This window comes from Rhinichthys klamathensis, unplaced genomic scaffold (genome assembly GCF_029890125.1).
Source record: "Rhinichthys klamathensis goyatoka isolate OS25496 unplaced genomic scaffold, OSU_Roscu_1.1 h1tg000436l_1, whole genome shotgun sequence".
NCBI lineage: Eukaryota > Metazoa > Chordata > Actinopteri > Cypriniformes > Leuciscidae > Rhinichthys > Rhinichthys klamathensis.
The window spans coordinates 410,954-435,281 of record NW_026606932.1 but is presented as its reverse complement, the minus strand read 5'-3'; the positions used below and the strand labels follow the sequence as shown (position 1 = coordinate 435,281).

The following is a 24,328-nucleotide window of genomic DNA, read 5'->3' as shown; positions in this document are numbered from 1 at the left end:
TAGATGTAAACAAAAATATGAATAGGTCAATATAAGCCGCCTTATTAAATTATTTATTATTGTGCTACGGTACTGACAAATTTGGGGAGAGGAAAAATATTCCAAAACTTTCTGAAAATACAATATGATAATTAAACATTATCCAACATTAAACAACAGGGAGGAACTTAACAAGGACTGAACACACCAGAGCCATAATAGTTTTATTCAATTATATCTTATAATGTACAATTTTGATTTGTCCTCAGGCAAACACATATACAAAATAATAGCAATAAAAGTCAGTCCACACAGGAACAGAGCAGCCCACCTCATATCCAGACCAGTCATCTGTACATTCAAGTGTCAGTCCACGGTGAGCACGCTTCTGCCCTGAAATATCTTTCTCTTTATGATTAACTGGCATTGCACATGCAAGAGAACTGGACCGGCCTCACAGAAGTCCGATCCAAACATTTGGATGAAAAATCATACATTGTGGCACATGAAAGCAAACAAACGTTTCCAGCATTTGACATGATTGTAAAGAGATCAGTAGGACATGACAGGAAGTGCCTAATTTGAAACCAGTATTTAAAATCCTGAACTGCATGTCGGTGTGAGTGCATCAGTAGTTCATTCCTTTATTTCAATATAAAACATGGCCATTTAGAGTGGTTGACACGTTTACACACTCTTGGAGAACAGAAAACGCATTTAAGAGACCTTCTGAATTTTGTAGCTGCCTTCGCCACACATGGACAAAATGGAATGTGACACATAGAAACATGGCAGACAACCTTTCTGAAAGGCTTCCGATGGAGGGATTTAAAAAAAATCATAAAAAGAAAATATTGGCCATTTACAGGGGCTAAAATATAACACATGGGAGAACTAACCAATCAGGTCATGTTATGGTTGGTAGATGTAGCGTGACATCGCTTCAAATGGCATGGTTCACATTAAGACTCATTTACTTGAGTTTGTTGGTGTGTGTATGCTGGTTCACGTTCCTTCACCGTTGGATGCCTGTGTGGTGGCTGACTGTGGCGGTACCGAAGCCGCCTCGACTTCAGATTCTCGAACAAAGATGACGGCATCCCCACTGACGTTGATTAGGCACTGCGCCTGTAAAGTATGTGCAACACCAGCATAAATGAACAAACATGATTGGTTGTGTGTATGGACGAGTCTGTGTGTGTGCCTGTGTATGTATTAACCTGGTTCTTGTTAGGGTTCTCCATAAACACACACTCCTTCATGCTGTAGGAGACGACAGCATTCCCTCCAAGAGCAGCGACGTGGGCGCGGACCATCGCAAATACTTCAGCTATGAACGTATGCAGAAACCCGCTCACACCTCCCTCCTAAAACACAAAAATAATACTAAGACAATATACAACAATAAATTATATATTTATTTATAAAAAATATTAATCGATTACTATTAATGTTAATATTTGTAACATTTAATAAAATCATTTTAATTAACTTTAATATTTTAATATTATACAAAATATTGAATATTATTAGCACATATATTATATTACTTATATTATTTTAATAATGCTAAATTATTTTATAATATTAATACCATTAAAAGTTATTATTATTTATAATGCTAATAATAAAACAAACAACAATAAATAATATTAATACACATTTTATTTTTATTTATATTCCATTCTATTAATGTTAATAATTGTAATTTAATTATATTATCATTATCCAAAATATTTGTGTAATATTTTATAGTTACTTTTGATAGCATTAATATTATAAAAATATTTAATATTAATATGAAATTAACAATAATAACAATACTTGTTAGTTATCACCATTTATAATTTCACTATTACATACTATATGCTATATACATCACTATATATATCACTATTTGTTAATAATTGTAATTTTAAAAGCATTAATATAAAATATTTAATATTAATAATATATATTATTGTAATGATTATTAATTGTATATGAAAATATATTAATTAATTTAAATAGCATATGCATATTATACATTTTTATGCTTTCGCACCAGAGGAACCTTTTCATAGTTCCTAAAACTATTGGCGAAAGTACCCAGATTTTGGCATGTTCGCACAGCAGGAACTAGGAACGATTTTAGTTCTAGGAACTCCTTTTGGAGGAACTAGTTTAGCTCCTACTTCCGAGTAAACCAACACTATAGGAACTATCCGTGACGATAGTGTTCGCTGATTGGCCGAACGCACGTGAAACACCAGCACCCGCCATTTAAAAAAGCCGTGTAAACACACAGATTACAGCCTATATATTTACTCCAAAAACTAACTCTACGAACATGGAAAACAGTGATAGATGGGCCTCTTAACCTTTGCGCGAAGGAGAAAATCCAACGCAACTTTGAGAGGACCAAGCCAAACATGATTATGTGTTTCTGCTCAGCTAGCAACACTGGACATCAACCACACGGCATACGCTAATGCCTTTTCATATACTGTCTTTCTATGTATAACAGTTATATCTAATAACGTATTAGACAGGACTGTTAGACAGATCGTAAACTAATGAACATGGAGAATGCGAGCACGGTGTGCTCTGGCGTTCTCAGCGGCGTCAAAATAAATGTCCACCGCGTCGTCAAAATAAAAGTCACAACAACAAGCGTGTCAACGTCACTTCAGAGTTCCTACTGGTGGTGCGAATGCAACCAGGAAAATGTTCCTAATGGAACCATCAGTTCTCGGGGAACCACCCTGGTGGCTAGTTCCTAGAACTACCCGGTGCGAAAGCCCCTAATAACAGTAATACTAGTAATAGTAATAATAATCATCTTCATCATCATAACCAAATTTCTCAATACGGGTGAAGTGGGTAGTAAAAACAGTGAGACTGCTACCTCTCTCAGTGAGGTGGTCTCTCTAATGAAGAACATGTTGATGATGCCGAGGTATTTTATGATCTTTGCGCCAGGAATGAAAGAGAGCGGGGTCATTCTGACCACTGCGACAGAACTGCCCGAGTAGGAGCGATTCGACCGAAGAGAACGAGAGCGACCTTCGGGCAACGGGCTGGCCTTCTCCAGAGATGATGCTGTTGAGAGTGAGAGAGCGAGAGAGAAAGAGGGGTAGAGAGAAAGAGAGAAAAGAAAGAGGGGGGTGGGAAGATACCAGACATGGCCTTCAGAGGGCGCTGTACAAGACCAACGCATGTGACGAGACAAACATAGTGTGACTGAGGAAAAAAGACATGTGTATTTGTGTGTTGCTGATCAGCGGCGTGTGATCAAAGCAAAGCAAAGGCACTGCACCATGCAAATAAACACCATGCAAATACAGAGAGACAGAGGAGGAGAGAAAGAATGAATGCACGCATGTTGATTCTGCCTTGATAAATCAGAAAAAGATTAGCTTTGAGAAGGGAGGACACTTTTTTCCCATCAAGAGTGTGAAAGAGCTCAAAATCTCAAAGCTGTAAAACATCATACATGACGTGGCTGCATCATCACAACTGTTATACAGGGCACTAATGTGCATGCAGCTCCAAGACATCGCTCAAACTATCGGTCAGCGGACTCAATTAGGGCTGGGCGATATATATTGTATACTCATGCGATTTTGGTGGTGATATAAAATAAAACAATATAGAAAACACAGCATTGATTTTATGAATGTATTAAGACAGAATTTGTTTTAATAGCATCGCTGATTAGAACAGTTAGTTCTGTCCCATTCATTTTTTTGAATCAGATCAAAATGCCAGAAGAACTGATTTAAAATTCTAACTCAACGATTTCATTAAAAATATTTATTTGTCTTTTTTCAAATGTATCTATGTATTATATATGTAACAACTAACCGATGAATTTCCATAATTTTGTCATGACTTGGATCATTTTATAAAAATCACAAAGAGCAACTTTTCTTCCCAAATATATATATTTTAGAATGGAGCATAACAACAAATTTAGGACTACAAAAATTTTTGATATTAAGATTTTAATAATGTCTATGATATTTCCAGGCCAGGAAATCAGACTTCTGCAGTTTGCTGATATTTCCAAGTTTACCAGGGCTGTAAGAATCCTGTGTTGTAACAGTCTATAAAATTAAACATGATATGATACACACACATTAATATTTGTGCTCATTTAGAGAAAAACAGTGTGTAAAACATGCCTTGATTATTTTACACTAAATGTGCTTTAGTTTTTACATTAAACATTTTGAATCTTCTTGACTTCAGTAGCTTTTGAGCTGCCATTTCAGAGCATCTACATTTATATCGATATATATATATATATATATATATATATATATATCATCAGAATAAACAGATTTTTTTTAGTTATAACGCCCAACCCTAAACTGTACAAACTTTAAAGCCAAACTTATGATGCATTTATGCATCATATGCGACAGAGGCAGTCTGTGATGTGCTTTTATTCATACACATTTCATCAGCCAGCTCAAATATGAAATCACTGTGGCAAAACTGAAAGACTGATGGTCTTCTTCATCACGGTTGCTTACTGGGACTCAACCTCAACTTTCACACTCTGTCAGTCAAGTTCAGATACGATCGGATCGGCAGCAAGACTCGTCCTCTTTTAGATGCAGGGCATGGGAGTATGTGTGTAAGGATGCGTGTATGAGTATAGACTGTAGCCAGAGTAGATGCCATTTTAAATTTAACAAAATGTCAATTTAATTTTTAAAAACGTGGCTTTGAATCAATATATCATACAACTAGTGCCTTGTTCTTGTTCATAGCTGGCGAAACATCTTTAAACAAATTGTCCACAAGATTAAATACACTGCCTGGCCAACAAAACAAAAAAAGTTGCTATTTGGATTTAAATAGGCAAATGCTTAAGTGTCTATGATTCAATAATTTTTGCAGTTATTATTATGTTTCTATCATGTTATATGTTTGGCAACAGTTCTTCTAAACCTAAATCATGGAGTGTGTATCTTTTCATTCACCATGTAGGAAGACAGTGGATGACAATGTCAAGATTCATCAGGCTCAAATTGTGAAAGAATGGTTGGAAGGGAGAATGAAGAATAATTTTCACACATGAATTGAGTCCATTTACTGAAAACCTTTGGGATGTGCTGGAGTAGACTTTACAGTGTGCTTGACTCAATACAAGATCTTGACAAAAAATTGATGCACCAGACCTCTTGATGGAGATAAATGTTGCGATGTTGTTTCCAAAGTCTTTTCAGGAAATAAAGGTTTGCCAATTCATGTGTGAAAATAATTTTTTATGCTCCCTCCCAACCATTCTTACACAATTTGAGCCTGATGAATCTTGACATTGTCATCCTGGATTATGGCCATGATGCGTCTTCCTATATGGTTGTTTAACCCTCTGGGGACCAGAAACGCGCCGGCGCGTTTTGCCGTTTTTTTTTCACATAGCAGAAAAATAGACTTAAAATACTCTGTGGATTTTGATCGTACATATAAGTGTTATACATCAATCGATCCTGTTAATTGTCTATTATTTTTCTGTATACTCACAATAAAAACAAAGTTTTGTGCTTTTTGTCAAATAAAGAAAAATAAACATGATGCGAGTTTTGCCTTCTCTCTGTCAGTGCAGTCCATTCTGAAACACGTCCGAAAAATTAACTCTAACTCTGCAAATACTTGTCATACAGGCACGAGAGATTTTTCTTTATGAAGCTTGAATTCTCTTCTTTTCAAATGAAGTAATTTATATAAAAAACAAATATTCTCAGTTTATGTAATCTGTATGAAAAGAGAGTGCTGTCAGAATTTTTTTCCCCAGCTCATTACACTTCATTACGCGTTAATCTGACACGCCCACGGAGGACGCGCGCTATTCAAACGCAAATGTTGAGGCAAGCCATGACAATGCCCACATCAGCCGTTCCACCGCGGCGGTAAAATGTGGGGTGTATTTGCTGCCTTTTACCGCTAAGAGGCGCTACAATCATAGACTCTGAAAAGTGTTCGTTTATTCTTTCTAATGCGTAATCTGCCGCCGCACCGCGGCTCATTCAGAGCGATTAAAAGCTGGTAGCAGATGAATTCAACAAGTGAAACGTAGTTAAAATAATTCATAATCACAATACAATAAGACGTACAGACGATAGCTCAGTGGTTAACGCAACAACACGAGCTTCGAGGAGCTTCAATCGACCCGAGATCGAATCTCAATGTAGCATACATGTTGTTAACCGATGTTGGCCTACAGCGTTTATATTTTACCTTCTTGATGCTTAAATAGCTAACTGTTTATAACTGTTTACTTATTTAAAGTCAAGAGTTGTTTAATTATCATAACATAAATTTGCTACATTCCTGTAGAACCGCAGCCGCTGCACAAACGTCAAAAACTGATGAAGGAAGATTGTCAGCCGATTGCATCAGAAAATGAAAATGAAGAAGCTCGTCTTTATTCTGCTAAATTATTGTGTAATGTAAAAGAACACTAAAATTACTTAAGTTTGAAACCAAGTTCGAACATTTCAAGGTTTAAATAAAGTGTCGGGACAGTTTTTTTTATTATTTAAAACAGGGTTGCATCGGGTTTAGAGTTTATTTCTTTTGCGATGCAAAATAAGAAACACTAGGCTAATCTTATTCTTGCGACATTTTAAATTTGTATTGCCAAAGAAATGACAGCTATATTAAACAATTAAAACAGTAGGCCTACAAAACGAAAATTGTCCAAAGCAACATAATTAAATTAAAACATGCGTTTTTCTTTGCCTCTCTCGCGCTGAATCTCTTTTTTAACAAGTTTATTTAGTCTCCCTCGCTCTCCATATGAAAGAGGAACATTAACAGGCCTATTGTCCTGCGCGCACGATACACTGAACTGTCCCTCCAACCCCCCACCGGCTATCGGAGTCTGAGGCTGATTTAACACAAAGAGAAGTCGCAATTCACACTTAAATCGCTATTCTAGACAGTGTTGATAATGAAGGAATTAAATGATTTAAGTTACATGTAGCCTAGTGATATTTCTGTCATAAAAGTTTATTACTAAATATTTCATTATTTCAATAATTGATGAAATAAAACTGGTTTGGGCCAGCTTTTTCCAAGCAAAACTAAATATAATCTGAAAAAACGCATGTTAATTTGTTGTCATGAACAAAATGTTCAACTCAATATTAAAGTCTACAGGGATCTTTGGATCCTTTCAACCAGGCATGCAATTTGTGAATTAAGTTTTAATTTTTTGTATTATTCAAATAAATATCGAAACACGGTGCTTCGTGGTAATGCTGCTAAATTAAATAACATGTATAGAATAATTATGAACTTAAATGAAACAATATCTCAACATTTCGAAAAATACATTATTTGATCTGTTTTTACATTTTAATTCAGGGCGGTTTAGCCTGCTACATTTAATTAGAGCGAGATTTTCACCCTTGTCATTTTCTCATTGGGAAGCGCTTACAGGCTACATGTTTGAGTACATCCTCTGTACCTCTCGTTTTCATATGGATTACATAATCAGATAACATTTATTAGCCTGAATATTTAGACATTTAAAGGCTTTAGACAGAGCCGATTTCTTATAGTGACTGAGCTGAAGTGGCTTTCGGTTCATTTTTGTGACGCGCAGTTCCTGGAGACAGAGACGACAGATAAACTTTTGTCGTTAGCTAAAGTTCGAATAAAACCCGACTTTAGAAAAATGCATAGGGCCACTCGGCGTGGTCTGCCAAAACACTTAATTATAAACTTCAATATTTCATTCAAAATAATCTCAAAACGCTTTGTGAAATTTTGAAAAGCCGTGCATGCTTTAAGGCCACTTGAACTAATGAACAACTGAAACGCTGGTTTTGATTTTATTGTTTGTCGTTGTTTAAACGTGCTTGTTGCATATCTCTATTTTATATTTGATATGGTCTATTGGTGAAGTAGCCTATAGCATTGATTACTGTGGAGGGAGGGGTGTGGGGATTCAATTAATTCAGCAGAAGCAGGGATGTTTAGACCAGAAGGAAATCCCCGTCCCCTCTGGCAAATCACACTTTACTTAAAACCATGTTTTTAAAAACTCTAGGTTGTAGGGAATCAAAATAATAATAATAATAGGCCTAATAAAAAAAAAATATATATATATAGGCTATATATATAAAATTACTTTTTTTACAGAACTGCTTTTGAAATTACGATTGGTAGCCTCGTACGATTGGTACAGATGCAACGTCGTTCTGTTGGATACTATTGTTCCTTAGTGTAAAATGGAAATGCATGGTAATTTTATTTTATAAATATAAGCAAAAAACTGTATGGTGTAACAGAGTTTTAGAGCTAGACAAATCTCTCTGCATTAATAAATATAAAATTTACAGTAGACCATGTTTGATCGGGATTTGAACTCGTGTCATCTTGATGATCGAATCGTAAGTTCTACCGCTCGGCTATGAATTTTCTCACTGAGAAATGCCCAAACGTCTGTTTCTCAAATGAGCGAGAAAACGTTTTGTCGTTAGCCTGTGATTGTAGGCCTACTTTAGCCTACATGAATAAAAGTAGACCTTTTACAGTTTTAAAAGATGATATCTTATCTGTATGACCAACAATTACGCAGTAAGTTCTTTTAGCTGTTATGAGAAAAATAAATCCAAATGAACGCGCCGCCGCGTTTGTCAAACTCTAATTCAACATGCCAGAATAAAGCCAGATTTTAGAATAATGCATAGCCACTCGGCGTGGTGTGCCAAAATACCCTAATTATAAACTTCAATATTTCATTCAAAACCATCTCAAAACGCTTTGTGACATTTTAAAAAGCCGTGAATGTATTAAGGCCACTGGAACCAGGATCGTAACTGAAACGCGCTGCATGTCTCAATACAGGAAGCGCTGGTTCAGAATGTATTGTTTGTTGTTTAAACGTGCATGTTGCATATTTAAAAATATTTGTTTAAAAATAAAAATAAATGTTTGTTGTAGGCTTATTTGTAAATTACCATAACTTGTAGAATTTCATCCTTACTGTTAATTGACATTAGCCCCACTTACGTTTTGATAAATGTCCCTTTGCGCCACCTGGCGGTCATTTCGCGAGCGACTTTGAAATGCGACTGGTTTATTTTTATTGTATTGGTCTACTTTAAAAAATAATACTTTATAAGACATTTATGGGAAAAGACTATTTTCTTTTCAAGATGTTTCCAACTGTAACTTTGAACCAATTCTGTAGACTGGCCCATATAGCATTTGACCAGGATTTGTTTCCAGGTATGACTAAAAATGTGCTTCTGGCTTTCATTTATATTTTGATTGTTTGTATATATATATATATATATGTGTGTGTGTGTGTGTGTGTGTGTGTGTGTGTGTGTGTATATATATATATATATATATATATACACACACATGTAGGCTATATATATATATACAAGAAAGAATGCAATGACAATATATATATATATATATATATATTGTCCTTACATTCTTTCTTGTGTGACACCCCTGAATGAAAGGCTCATTATTATGCAGGGTCACTGTCTGAGAATCACTTAATTATTCATGATAGGGGTTGGGCCGTTCCGCCCATCCGCATATTGCCTTGGCAAACAAAAAAATGTTTTTCACAATTTAAAACAATATATTGTTTTATGTGAATGATTAGGAAGGATGATTTTCAGATCATTTTGAAGCAAAAACTCTAGGCGACGACGTACATTAGTCAAAAGTCTTGTGGACTCATATTTAGTATGTTTTTTGTGTCCTTATTTCAAAAACTTTATTTTTTAGTTTTTTCAATAACCACGCATAAACAATATTCTCTAAAAAATACAAACATGTACATACATGTTGCTCACACATTATGGTAGTCCTGTTTGTGCTAAATAGAGTGTAATTTCACCTGTGCCATTAATATGTTTATAAGCAACTGAAAAAAGCACAAATGTCAGAGCATGTCAAAACATCTCAAGGACCCCAAAAACACCTTGGTCCCCAGAGGGTTAAGAAATGAAAAGCAACACACTCCATCAATTAGGGTTAGAAGAACTGTTGCCAAACATATAACATGCTAGAAACATCATAATCACAGCAATAATGATCCAATCATAGACTCTTAAGCATTTGCTTATTTAAATCCAAACAGCGACCTTTTTTTTGTTTTTGGGCCGGGCATTGTATATACACACATATATACAATAAGCCATGAAAAAGAAGTCAGTTTGGTACTCACGAGCTGTTTGAGAGGCGGCTTTAAGAGAGCGCCATTTATATAGATAAGTGGTGTATGTACTTTTGGTGTGAGCGCAAAACACCATGGGAATGACTAAAATTATGCGTAATACAAGCACGATTCAACCAGAGCCAATGAGTAAGTGAGAGGAGGCGGGTGTGTGAGAGAGAGTGTGAACGCACAGCTGGTATAGGTGTATCGATACAGCAGAAAAGGAGCATTGGAACTGTTTCAGATATTTCGGTATCGATACATATAGAAATATCGATATTTTTCGATATTATTTTGGTGAAAGATTACAAAGACAAACATTAATTTCTTTGAAATAATGTTCACTAGGGATGGCCCGATACCGATACTGGCATCGGGGATCGGGCCGATACTGTCCTAATATACTCGTACTCGTACTTGTACTCATAAAAATTCGCCGATACCACGCACCGATACCACGTACATTTTGCAAAACGAAACTGGCCGCCGCGAGTGCTTTGTCGAGGTGAACTGAGGCATAGGAAAGTATAATGTCGGCGGTTTGGGCTCATTTCAAGATAAGGGATGATGACAACAGCAAGGCAGACTGTGAGTTATGTTCAGCTAAGGTGTCGAGAGGAGGGAAAGAAAGTACATCGTTTAACACCAGCAATCTAATTAAACATCTGAAGACGCATCATAGATCTGATGGCCGAGCGCGCGCGCGGGCGGTAATGCACTCACTCTGTGTGTGCGGGTTACGGGAGAATAAAACGATTCGCGGGACTCCCGCAAACTAGAAATATCTATCAATAAAACATAAAAACGAAAAGATTTTTATTCATCTCTTGCAGAAAAGCAACAAGAACAACTACAACAAAATAGAAACGATTTACAGGCCAGAGTTTCTATTCATAACATGGTTACAGCGTTGAGCGATGTAGCCAATCACAGACATATGTGTTGATTTCTTGAACGCAATGGCCAATCAGAAGCATCTCCCCTCACCGCTCAAAACAGACTTTTTTGTTCAGTGCTGAATTCTGTATGCTGGCAAATCCTCTAATTATAACAAACAAAGTGTGGATATTATGAAAGATTGATTGTGCAGTCAGCTTCATTGATAATAACAGAGATGTGTGAGATCGCGATGAACTGTCAGCTTTTAGGATTTATTAAGGGAGCGCACTTTGCGCGCATTCAGTCATGCCAGACCATGCACGCAGTAGCCTGCTTGCTTTTATGTTAAATTAACAGTGGTTTGTGTGTTAATACATTTATTATTTTACTAATTTTTATTTATTTTTAGACTTGTTAAAACAAGCAGAGAAGAAAATAAAAACAGTCTTCTAACCTGTGTTCTAAAATATTCGTCTTCTTTTCTGGGAGCCTATTACTTTTGCGGTAGAAATATCGGTATCGGTACTCGGTATCGGCAAGTACACAAATGTAAATACTCGTACTCGTATCGGTTTGAAAAAAAAATGGTATCGGGCCATCCCTAATGTTCACTGATGAAATGTGAATAGATTAGAAGTAAATGTTCATGGAAATTGCATTAACAGAGTATATTAAGCAAACTTGGCCCATTTTAATTGCATCTTGAAGTTAAAGATCCCTTTAAATATGCAGTCTACTCTGACTAGGGTCTATGAGAGTTGGAATGTGTCCGTGTATGTAAGCGAGTTTGCATGTACTCCTACTTGTTTTAACTGATCCGCGTCTTATGGTGTGAGCTTTCAGTCTAAGCTGCTCTATCCAGGAGCTGCATCTGTCTGCAAAGGAACTGTAATCAACTGAGGGGGCTGGACACACACACACACACACACACACACACACACACACACACACACACACACACACAGACACACATAAACACAGATACACACACACACACAGACAAATATGTGCACATGCGGTCACAAACCCCACAGACATACATACAACGACACAACAGAGGGACAAAGAGAAGAGGAAACAAGACACAGAAAGAAAGAAAGAAAAAAAAAGAAAAAGGGGTAAAATGGATGATGCTGGGGTGTGTGCTGCAGCACTTCAAACTGTCAGACACAAAAGGAGCAGAAATGAAAAGAAAAAACACCCTGCTGCCTCCAGAACTCTCAGCAACGAATCAGGTACTGACCTTTGGCCGACGGATGGCTGCCAACCTCTGATAGACCTGTGACACAAAGGAAACAAATGCAATGAAAGTATTGAAAACATTAGTAGTATTTAAACACCAGGGCTTTTTTTTTTTTTTTTTTTTTTTTACAATAATTCATCAAATTCATCCAATCAGAAATCATTCTAAGCCTTGATGAACATAAGAGGCTCCTTCGAAACAAACGTAACAAAAAACCTAATTATTCCAAACTTTTGACCGTAGTGTGTGTGTATTTATATATTTTATTGTTTAATATAATTGTTTTACTTTATCTGTATGTGTCAGACAAAAAAAGAATTTACACTGATGGGCCAAAACTTTATGACCTGCCACAGGTGAAGCGAATCATTGATCATCTCCTAACAAGGCCACATATTAAGGTCTGGGTAGATTAGATGGTAAGCAAACAATTGGTTTTCGTAATCAACGTGTTGGATGCAGGAGAAATGGGCAGAAATAAAGATCTGAGCTACTTTGACAAGGGCCAAATTGTTCTGGCAAGGTGACTGGGTCAGAGTATCTCTGAAATGGCAAGGCTTGTGTGTCGCTACCGGTCACCAGTGGTGAGAATTTACCAACAGTGGTCCGAAGAGGGACAAACCACAAACAGGGTGTTGGGCGCCCAAGGCTCATTGATGTACGAGGGCAACGAAAGCTATCCCGTCTGATCAGAGCCAACAGAAGGTCTACTATGGCACAATCACTCAAAATTTGAAAGATGGTTATGGGAGGAATGTGTCACAACACAGTGCATCGCACTCTGCTGCGTATGGGGCCGTGAAGCCGTAGACCAATCAGAGTGCCTATGATGACCCGTCCACCGTCGAAAGCACCTATAATGGGCATGCAAGCGCCGGAGCAGCGGAAGAAAGTCGCCTGGTTCGATGAATCCTTTTTTCTTTTACCTGGAGAAGTGATGGGACCAGGAAGCACTGTGGGATGAGGACTGAGAGTGTAATACTCTGGATACATTGTTCTGCTGGGAAACCCTGGGTCCGGTCATTCACGTGAACGTAAATTTGACATGTGCGACCTACCTTTAGTTAAATATGATTGCTATTTTTATTTCTTATGCATATTTTTATATCTTATACATATGATGTGATTATTTTATGATTATTTTAATTAATTTTCTATGTAAAGTTCTTTGTATTACCATTGTGTATGAAATGTGCTTTATAAATAAATGTGCCATGCCTAAAGTGAAAGTAAACAGTTAGGTGTTGGGTGTAACGGATGGGTATTAGCATAATGGATCTATGCATTTGCTCTTAAAGTGACAGCAGCCTAATACACCTGATTTGACCTGTCTGTGTCTAATCAATCAAAAGTGAAAATAACTTACTGATCTTGACTGAACAACTTTTTGTAGATTTAATCAAAACAAAGTAATATTTAATTCATACCATAAGGACTATTTTATTTTTACATTTTATTATTACATTTCTGTTCCATTTCTAACTACATGTTAAATAAATTGCACTTTAATTGTTATCGTGAAATAAAATTTCTCATAGCACGAAACTTTTTTGATCCTATCGCACACGCCTAGATGGAAGGATGGATTATGGCAAACATTTAAAGAGCTATAAAGAACTGAATGGGGCATCTGGGGAAGTTTGGATTCACCAGGGTTTACCTTTGGGGGAGCTAAGAGGGTTGGAAGACAACATTTCAGCATTGAGCTCCAGGTTGAACTGAAGCTGCTCGTCATTTTCTGCAAAAGACAATCAACAGGAGACCATGCAGATCAGCTTTTCAGAGAGGTGTCTCCTACATGAAGGTACATAGACCACATGCTCACCCTTTTTTAGCGACTTATCCCCACTTTGTTTGCCATTCTCCAGAGTCAGCTCTTTGTCAAAGCTCATTGCCACAGCTGTCACCGCCACCTGTAAATGAAGCAACACAGACAGATGATGCGGGACAGAGGTAAAAGGGTCAGAATGAAACCCAAGAGGATAAACAGATCTTGAGGGATCCATTATTACTTGCTTTAAGTTTCACATCAATAACAAGACTGCAAACTGAAAGTTTAATTATATTTAACAAAAAAGTAAGGTCAGGTGTGCTCTCACCTGGATGAGCTCATCTTCAGGTATGGCCACGGTAAAGTTCAGGTGACAAAGACAGCAGGGGACCAATGACCGCAGTTTAAAGTACAAACTCTACAGAGCACACATGTATTCCAGTAAGAGCAGTGATATCCAAGTCATTTAGTCATTTCCCAAATCATTTAACTTGGTTTAGCTGGTCTACATTAGGGATGGGACGAAATATCGTTTGACAAAATATCGCGATACAAAACGTGACGAAACGCATCGAGGTCGAAAAAAAATGGATCGCGAAATAAAGATAGATGGCACTGCTGCATGATTTGCGTAGTATATAAATAATTTAGTGTATTATATGTGTGTGTGTATGTATATGGGGCAGACATACAGTCTATGGTGGGAGGCTGGCAGCACCATCTGCTGATCAAGCAGGATAAAACTAAATGAAAAAAAAAATTATATCCGGGGAACGGTGCGGTACGTCATCACGTCAAGACAACGCATGTTGCAACAACAACACTGCAGTCTACAGCGAGCTAACAAATATTAGCATCAGTACCAACTGCCTTGCCCCCAAACAGCCGACCAAGGAGTCAAATGTATATATACCGTAAAACTTCAAATAATAGCCCGGGCTTTTATTTTCCCAAATCGTCGAACTGCACCGGCTTGTATTTGAGACAGGCGTCTATATGAGACCGGCCTTTATAATTTAGTGTTGAGATGTTGTTCATTGAGTGTAGGCCTAGAGTCTCTAATCTCTAAAAATCTCCAAATGCTCCACGTGAAACTGCGGTCTTCCGACCTTTTACTATCGTGTCAATTGATTTAGATTAATATGCGCGAGGGAGAGAGAGCAAGACAGCGCTCGTTTTGTTTGAAGACGTGAGAGTGCGTGCGCGCGGCCGGGGCGCTCTCTCTCTCTCTCTCTCTCTGCTCGTTATGCGCCCTGTCAAGCGCAGCAGTCAATTCATTCTACATCACTCGCCGATCAAAAAAGGCTCTGGCGGGACACACATTTGCTTTGGCGGCCAAAGCAAATGAATAAGTTGTTGTTATACAGTAATATTTTTTTCTTTTTTTCCCTTATTTGAAATCGTATCGTGACGTATCGTATTGTGACCCTGGCATATCGAGGTGCATCGTATCGTGAGTTTAACCCTCTGGGGTCTGAGGTGTTTTCGGGGTCCTTGAGATGTTTTGGCATGCTCTGACATTTGTGCATTTTTCAGTTGCTTATAAACATATTAATGGCACAGGTGAAATTACACTCTATATAGCACACACAGGGCTACCATTATATGTGAGCAACATGTATGTACATGTTTGTATTTTTGAGAGAATATTGTTTATGCGTGGTTATTGAAAAAACTAAAAAATAAATTTTCTAATATATGGCCACAAATAACATACTAAATATCTGTCCACAAGACTTTTGACTAGTGGATGTTGTCGCCTAGAGTATTTGCTTCAAATTGATCTGAAAATCATTCTGGCTAATCATTCACATAAAACAATAGATTGTTTTAAATTGTGAAAAACATTTTTTTGTTTGCAAAGGCAATATGCGGATGGGCGGATCGGCCCAACCCCCTCATGAATAATTAGGCAGTTCTCACCTGAGCAGACTGCATACTAATGAGCCTTTCATTCAGGGGTGTCACACAAGAAAGAATGCAAGGACAATATATATATATAAATAAATAAATATTTATATACACACACACACACACACACACACACACACACACATATATATATATATATATATATGTGTGTGTGTGTGTGTGTGTGTGTGTGTGTGTGTATATAAATATTTATTTATTTATATATATATATATATTGTCCTTGCATTCTTTCTTGTGTGACACCCCTGAATGAAAGGCTCATTATATATATATATATATATATATATATATATATATACATATATATATATATATATATATATATATATATACATATACATATATATATATATATATATATACAAACAATCAAAATATAAATGAAAGCCAAAAGCACATTTTTAGTCACACATTTTAGCCATCCACATACCATTTTTAGCCATCCACCGCGGTAAAAATAAACCAGTCGCATTTCAAAGTCGTACGCGAAATGACCGCCAGGTGGCGCAAAGGGACATTTAGCAAAACGTAAGTGGGGCTAATGTCTATTAACAGTAGCCTAAGGATGAAATACTACAAGTTATGGTAATTTCCAAATAAGCCTACAACAAATTGTTGGTCATACAGATAAGATATAATCTTTTAAAACTGTAAAAGGTTAAAGTAGGCCTACACTCACAGGCTAAAGACAAAACGTTTTCTCGCTCATGTGAGAATCAAACGTTTGGTTATTTCTCAGTAACAAAATTCATAGCCGAGCGGTAGAACTGATGGTTCATCATCAAGATGACACAGGTTCAAATCCCGCACAAACATGGTCTGCTGTATATTTTATATTTATTATTGCAGAGAGATTTGTCTAGCTCTAAAACTCTGTTACACCATACAGTTTTGTTTTATATAGGCTATATATATTTTTTTTATTTTTTTATTCCAGGCTCTCACGCCACCCCCCCGATTTCTCACGCTGAAGTGTCAACCCGGTCGGTCAAATTCCTGAAAGATATAGTTTATCTATAGATCTACCTGTTGAGCCACTCGTGATCGACTAGTTATACCGTAAATTAGTTAAAATATCCCGTAATCTATTTAGAGCGAGCGTGCATGCGAGACAGATATTGTGCTCCAAACCGTGCGCGCGCATGGCAGAGAGGTCTGTTCCCTACAACCTAGAGTTTTTAAAAACATGGTTTTAAGTAAAGTGTGATTTGCCAGGGGGGACTGGGATTTCCTTCTGGTCTAAACATCCCTACTTCTGCTGAATTATTTTAATCCCCACACCCCTCCCTCCACAGCTAATCAATGCTATAGGCTACTTCACCAATATCAAATATATAAAATAGAGATATGCAACAGGCACGTTTAAACGAAAAACAATAAAATCAAAACCAGCGTTTCAGTTGTTCATTAGTTCCAGTGGCCTTAATGCATGCACGGCTTTTCAAAATTTCACAAAGCGTGTTGAGATTATTTTGAATGAAATATTGAAGTTTATAATTAAGTGTTTTGGCACACCACGCCGAGTGACCCTATGCATTTTTCTAAAGTCGGGTTTTATTCTGGCATCGTGAGTTAGTGTTCGACAAACGCGGCGGCGCGTTCATTTAGATTAATTTATTTATCTCATTATTACAGCTAAAATAACTTAATAGGCGACTCCGTAATTTTTTGGTCATACAGATAAGAGTAGAGTAGCTTACATCGTTCAAAACTGTAAACTTGTATTCATATTAGGCTAACGACAAAAACAGTATATCTGTCCTCTCTGTCTCCGGGAACTGCGCGTCACAAAAATGAACCGAAAGCCACTTCAGCTCAGTCACGATAAGAAATCGGCTATGTCTAAAGCCTTTAAATGTCTAAATATTTAGGCTAATAAATGTTATCTGATTATGTAGGCTAATCCATATGAAAACGAGAGGTACAGAGGATCTACTCAAACATGCGCTTCCCAATGAGAAAATGACAAGACATGGGTGAAAATCTCGCTCTAATTAAATGTAGGCTAAATCGCCCTGAATTAAAATGTAAAAACATAATAATGTATTTGTCGAAATGTTGCGATATTGTTTCATTTAAGTTCATAATTATTCTATAAATGTTATTTAATTTAGCAGCATTACCACGAAGCACCGTGTTTCGATATTTATTTGAATAATACAAAATAAAATAAAAACTTAATTCACAAATTGCATGCCTGGTTGTAAGGATCCAAAGATCCCTGTAGACTTTAATATTAAGTGACAACAAATTCACAAGCGTTTTTTCAGATTATATTTAGTTTTGCTTGGAAAAAGCTGCCCCAAACCAGTTTTATTTCATCAATTATTGAAATAATGAAATATTTAGTAATAAACTTTTATGACAGAAATATCACTAGGCTACATGTAACTTAAATCATTTAATTCCTTCATTATCAACACTGTCTAGAATGGCGATTTAAGTGTGAATTGCGACTTCTCTTTGTGTTAAGTCAGCCTCAGACTCCGATAGCCTGTGGGGGGTTGGAGGGACAGTTGCTGGACAAAGGTGTTAATGTTCCTCTTTCATATGGAGAGTGTCGGATAGCCAGCCTGATGAGCAGGCAAAATTATTGTAAGGATAAATCTGTGTCCAAATGTAGGCCCCATATCTTATTAAATTATAAATATTGTAGTTTATTTATTGTAGCCTATTTAAAGTTTTTTTTTCACACAAAATTTCAATTGAAGTTATTGTAAGGTGAATTCAACAAGGCATGCTGTGTCTTTGAAGCAACAATTAAAGGTTAAATAATTTTTTCGTGATTTGTATGGCTGACACGCAGCGACATATACAGTATTATCAGCTGTATGATGTGTTTTTACCCTGAAATGATTAATTTCGAGAGAGAGACCCGCGCGCGCAGCGAGGGAGACTAAATAAACTTGTTAAAAAGAGATCCAGCGCGAGAGAGGCAAAGAGAAACGCATGTTTTTAATTTAATTATGTTTCTTTGGACAATTTTCGTTTTGTAGGCCTACTGTTTTAATTGTTTAATTTAGCTGTAATTTCTTTGGCAATACAAATTTAAAATGTCGCAAGAATAAGATTAGCCTAGTGTTTCTTATTTTGCATCGCAAAAGAAATAAACTCTAAACAAGATGCAACCCTGTTTTAAATTAAACAATTTAAACCTTGAAATGTTCGAACTTGGTTTCAAACTTAAGTAATTTTAGTGTTCTTTTACATTACACAATAATTTAGCAGACTAAAGACGAGCTTCTTCATTTTCATTTTCTGATCGGCTGACAATCTTCATCAGTTTTTGTCGTTTGTGCAGCGGCTGCGGTTCTACAGGAATGTAGCAAATTTATGTTGTAATGATAATCAAACAAAACTCTTGACTTTAAATAAGTAAACAGATATAAACAGTTACCTATTTAAGCATCAAGGTGGGAAAATATAAACGTAGGACAACATCGGTTAACAACATCTATGCTACATTGAGATTCGATCTCGGGTCTGTTGAAGCTCCTCGAAGCTCGTGTCGTTGCGTTGATCACTGAGCTATCGTCTGTACGCTGTTAAAGTTGTAAAGCCTCGTTCATGTAGCCTAAATGTTTTTATTGCAATGTTTTATGTTGAAATGTTTTCATTATTTATTCAATTACATTTCAGTAGCCTAATTTCAGTATTGTGATTATGAATTATTTTAACTACGTTTCACTTGTTGAATTCTTCTGCTACCAGCTTTCAATCGCTCTGAATCAGCGCGGTGCGGCAGCAGATTACGCATTAGAGAGAATAAACCGGAATAAACGAACACTTTTCAGAGTCTATGATTGTAGCGCCTCTTAGCGGTAAAAGGCAGCAAATACACCACACATTTTACCGCCGCGGTGGAACAGCTGATGTGGGCGTTGTCATGGCTTGCCTCGACATTTGCGTTTGAATAGCGCGCGTCGTCCGTGGGCGTGTCAGATTAACGCGTAATGAAGTGTAATGAGCTGGGGGAAAAAATACTGACAGCACTCTCTTTTCATACAGATTGCATAAACTGAGAATATTTGTTTTTTATATAAATTACTTCATTTAAAAGAAGAGAATTCAAGCTTCATAAAGAAAAACCTCTCGTGCCTGTGTGACAAGTAATCGCGGAGTTACAGTTAATCTTAGGACGCGTTTCAGAATGGACTTCACTGACAGAGAGAACGCAAAACTCGCATCATGTTTGTTTTTCTTTATTTGGTGAAAAGCACAACACTTTGTTTTTATTGTGAGTATCCACAAAAAAAATAGAAACTTAACAGGATCTAATGATGTACAACACTTATATGTAAGATCAAAATTAACAGAGTAATTTGAGTCTCTTTTGCACTGATAAGGAAAAAAGTGAGCTGGTATCGCCGGCGAGACCGCCGACCCCAGAGAGTTAAGTGTATCGTCCCATCCCTAGTCTACATTAGACCATGAAAGAAATAAGATATAGGAAATATAGGGGAAAAAAATGTATTCACCTTAAGCAGGTTCTCACAGAGGTCACTGAAAACCTTATTCAGTCCCTGATTGGTCAAGTTGACATTGTTAAGGCGAAAGACCCTCACAGAGGTGAACATCTGAAAGCACACACAAATCTGTTTGATTCTACACCAAACATTGAAAACCTCCTCATGTCAACTCACTCTGAAGAAACAACCTCAAATGTAAATTACATCCAAATATAATATGCAAACATTATATAGAAAATAAATCTGTTTTCTGGAGTGCACATATCTCAAACTAGCTTGAAGCTTCATTTATTAATTGTCTGCAAATATTAGGACAACAACAGTATGGTCTTCATGGACCCTTTTCACATTTCACAAGCAGAAGTTGTCATAGTTGAGTAAACTTCTATAGTGGTGAACAGAAACTACAACCAACACAATTTTTACTTTCCAATTCGCTCCAACAGCAAAAGAAAAAAAAATCATGATAGCGTTTCTATGAATTTCCCATTTTTTTGAAAGATAGACCGTTGGTTGGTCAGAAGTTAGGAAAAAGTACATTTTTCCATCACTTCCTCATCGTTGTATTAAACTATTTTTTGGCATATAAATGGCACGAGAAATAAAATTCGTGCTATAGATACGCACTTTCATGAGATCGTGTTGCCCGATCATATTCAGTAGGCTTGATAACTATAACCTCCCACAGCCACTCATGTCCATCGGCGTCATCATAACCTTCAAATTGTTTTCTGATTTGAGTGATCCATCTGTATCATGCTAGCGTAATGTGTTTAACGTGTGAATCCTTATTAAAAATGCAGTTCTATAATGAGCCGTTGGCATGAATTGTACTCGTGATGGAGCGGTAGTGGAGCTCTCTCTTAAAAAATCCGCTCCGCACTCCATTCAAAATCACACCGCTCCACTCCTCGCTCTGCTCCCACTCCACTCCGCTCACATACTCTGAAAAGAGGCAAAAACTCCAACGCCCCGCCCCGCGGTGATACCGGTATTACCGGTGTTGTCACACGTCAATTAACCAGTGGGACAATTTCCTCACAGTCACATCCCTAGTTCACTATGGTGAACGATACCTGTATAGCTGAAGTCCAGTTCTGAATCCCAGGCATGATTTCAGTGTTGCAGCTGTAGAATCCTGAACAGAAGACAACGTACAAACACACATCTGAATATACAGTCCAGCAAAAACATAATAGAGTCCAACAATGGTCTAGCAGAGGTTTGTACCAGCTGGGGTGGGAGAATCAGTCAGAAGTGCATGAATATCTTCCACAGCATCTGTGTCATCAATCTAGAAGTGTATTAAATCATCAGACAGATCTTTCACTCCACAAAAAAGCCCAGTATCTCCAAGTTTAAGTTCAACCTCTAGTACAAAGCCAGTTTACCTCCAACACAAAGGCATCCTTCTTCCCATGGGACAGGTCTATTTCTGACACCTCATCTGAGCTCTCTGAGTGAGAACGAAAGAGACGGGACCTCTGACGGGGCTCAGGAATAGGCGAACCAATGATCTCTTCGACAACCTCCTACGATGGGGAAAAAAAGAAAGAAAATGTTTTAGCTGTCGTTTCACAAGAGGAACAGATGGATACAAATAAAGTAATATAAAATAAAATTGTATTAAATATTAAATAATATAAGATTTAAATACTACCTCACAAAGTGGCTTGACGTGTATGTGTACTTACAGGAGGGTTGATTTCATACACTTCTTTATTTTTAGCGATGGTGTCATTGATTTTCTTCTGCATATTGGAGATGTGCTGTTCGTATGTGATGTCACTGGGAGTTTTTCCCGAAACCTGGATTCCTCCAGGACTGGGTAACGCTGTCAGATAGACTCCTGTTGCAGACTGGATGGAACAAACAACAGATATTAACAGGACAACCAGTCATATTTAATTAGGTAAACGCACTGAGCATTATGGGTAATAGCACACTGACCGCCAGTCCTAGCAGCATGGTCTCTCCCACGCTGATTTGGATACGCAGACCAAACAAAGCGTTCATGCCCCGTAGCTTCAATTTGTTCATCAGCTGTGTGTGGAGCTCGTACTCTAGAAACGGCAGAAGATTGCTGATGGCCATGGCGTTCCCCTCGCCCTGGGCCTTCTTTTTAGTCCGACACAGCCTACAGTGGGGTGGAGATGCAAAGAATACCCAGATGACCCATCACATTTGCCAAAATGCACAGTATACAACCAGAACATACTGTGAGAAACACTGGCTGTGTTTACATGTACACTTTTTGTTTCAATCGGAATGAATTCAAATTGAATTGACGTGCAACTGTACAAATATACAAGTTTCCCGCTGTTTGTGCAAACTAGTCTCTTACATTGCTTCTTTTCTTTGTTTTAAAGAGCAGTTAACTTAAGATTCATCTATTTTAGGTCCTGATTAAGAGACGTCAAGCACATGAACCGTTGTGCCGTACTGTTTATATATAAAACCGTAAAACCGCCCCTTCCCGCACCCAAAAGTGTCTGTGGATGAGACTATGAAGTGATGAGGATTAATGGAACGTTGTTCTCCTCCACTTCACAGACGATTAGTGGTAGGAGAATTTTAGAACAACACGAGTCATTTATGACATTTTATTTAACAACAACTGCAGCTCGTTCCGCACGTCATTGCATACGCGCAGTCCTTTCCGGTTTCGGTTTTCAATCCGATCAAGTGTTTATATGTTCTCTCGATCGGATAAGAAAAGGAATAAACCACCCCTTTCAAACCGATCAAAATGTTATTCAGATCAAGCTCAATCGGATCGATTAAGGTGTTTAAAGGAAGGCTTTTTTTAGTCCGAAAAATCTGAACTAATTGTTCACTTGGGACACATTAAAAAAAGTCAAATGTCTTCTTTCTTTTTTTTGCACCGTTGTAAATAAAATATAGCAAACTACTAAGGCTAAAAGATTTGGGGGAAAATCTAATTGGGATTTTTCCTATTACAATTTTTATTTAAAAAAAGCCTTAGTGATAACATCAATATGACATACGCTATACGATAATAATAATATTGATATATTTCACTGTAAAATAAATTAACTGTAAATCAACTATTTAAAAAAAATAATAATAATGACTTAAAGCCCCTTAAAGATTTTTTTCTTGACAACAGTTGCTTCTCATTATAAGTTTGTGAAAATGGTCAGCACATGTTGTATTCCCAAATGCACATAATAAGCGACACAAACTCAGAGCATAAGTTTGTGTGGAGGGTCATTTACTGCAAACCGAGCTGCTCATGCTCGCATGAACACTGAAACACACAGCACATATATTTGTTCGATTAAATAGCAGTTCGTTGTGCAGCCCTACACACTGCTATTTATTATTAATTGCTTCAGATACTACTTGCACTATACTGTGCATTATAAAAATATTCCATTTGGACAGGATGTTATTTGGAGTTTCTACCTGGCCTGAATCAGGCAGCCCTTCCCGGTGATGTTAGCCTCAGTAGGCAGGTCGATCGTGGTGAAGAGCACATCAGGAACTTTGTAACGGCGACAGCAGCAGCAATAGGTGAGCTGAGCAGGAAATGGTATATTCAACTCATCGTACGGTATGTGACAGAACTCACAGCCAGGGGGCGCCACCTCCTCAAATCTTACAGAAATAAATATTCCAATTAGTACATAAACGATAACACAAGGGCACACACAGACCCAACCAGCCATAAACAGAATAAAACTCTCTTCACATAAGCGTACAAATTTGTAAAGATTATTTTTGAACATAAAACACATACATATTCAGAGACAGCCAAGTTTTAGCCCCTTTGTTATGAAGTCCTTAAGACTTAATTTGGTTAGTAGCTGTAAAAACTGTCCCCAGCAAACATACACAGACACACA

At 37.2% G+C, this 24,328-nt stretch overlaps 1 protein-coding gene across 21 annotated transcripts in view; it reads right to left on the bottom strand.

The window, feature by feature from the left end:
• Nucleotides 1-897: 897 nt before the first annotated feature.
• Nucleotides 898-24,328, bottom strand: part of c2cd5 (C2 calcium dependent domain containing 5) — a 63,163-nt gene continuing 39,732 nt past the window's right edge. For 17 of the 21 annotated variants that reach the window (XM_056236062.1, XM_056236042.1, XM_056236053.1 and 14 more), the window contains 15 exons: nucleotides 23,889-24,080; nucleotides 22,410-22,596; nucleotides 22,154-22,318; nucleotides 21,851-21,991; nucleotides 21,690-21,753; nucleotides 21,536-21,597; nucleotides 20,469-20,567; nucleotides 14,387-14,476; nucleotides 14,113-14,200; nucleotides 13,948-14,025; nucleotides 12,288-12,323; nucleotides 11,848-11,949; nucleotides 2,867-3,060; nucleotides 1,200-1,346; nucleotides 898-1,107 (listed from right to left, as the gene is read on the bottom strand). In XM_056236062.1, the coding sequence (XP_056092037.1) occupies nucleotides 985-1,107; nucleotides 1,200-1,346; nucleotides 2,867-3,060; nucleotides 11,848-11,949; nucleotides 12,288-12,323; nucleotides 13,948-14,025; nucleotides 14,113-14,200; nucleotides 14,387-14,476; nucleotides 20,469-20,567; nucleotides 21,536-21,597; nucleotides 21,690-21,753; nucleotides 21,851-21,991; nucleotides 22,154-22,318; nucleotides 22,410-22,596; nucleotides 23,889-24,080 (1,768 nt within the window). In that variant the 3' untranslated portion in view covers nucleotides 898-984. Of the gene's footprint in view, nucleotides 1,108-1,199; nucleotides 1,347-2,866; nucleotides 3,061-3,964; nucleotides 4,068-11,847; nucleotides 11,950-12,287; nucleotides 12,324-13,947; nucleotides 14,026-14,112; nucleotides 14,201-14,386; nucleotides 14,477-20,468; nucleotides 20,568-21,535; nucleotides 21,598-21,689; nucleotides 21,754-21,850; nucleotides 21,992-22,153; nucleotides 22,319-22,409; nucleotides 22,597-23,888; nucleotides 24,081-24,328 lie in introns of those variants that run through there. The other 4 variants (XM_056236043.1, XM_056236058.1, XM_056236048.1 and 1 more) reach the window with 3 other exon arrangements.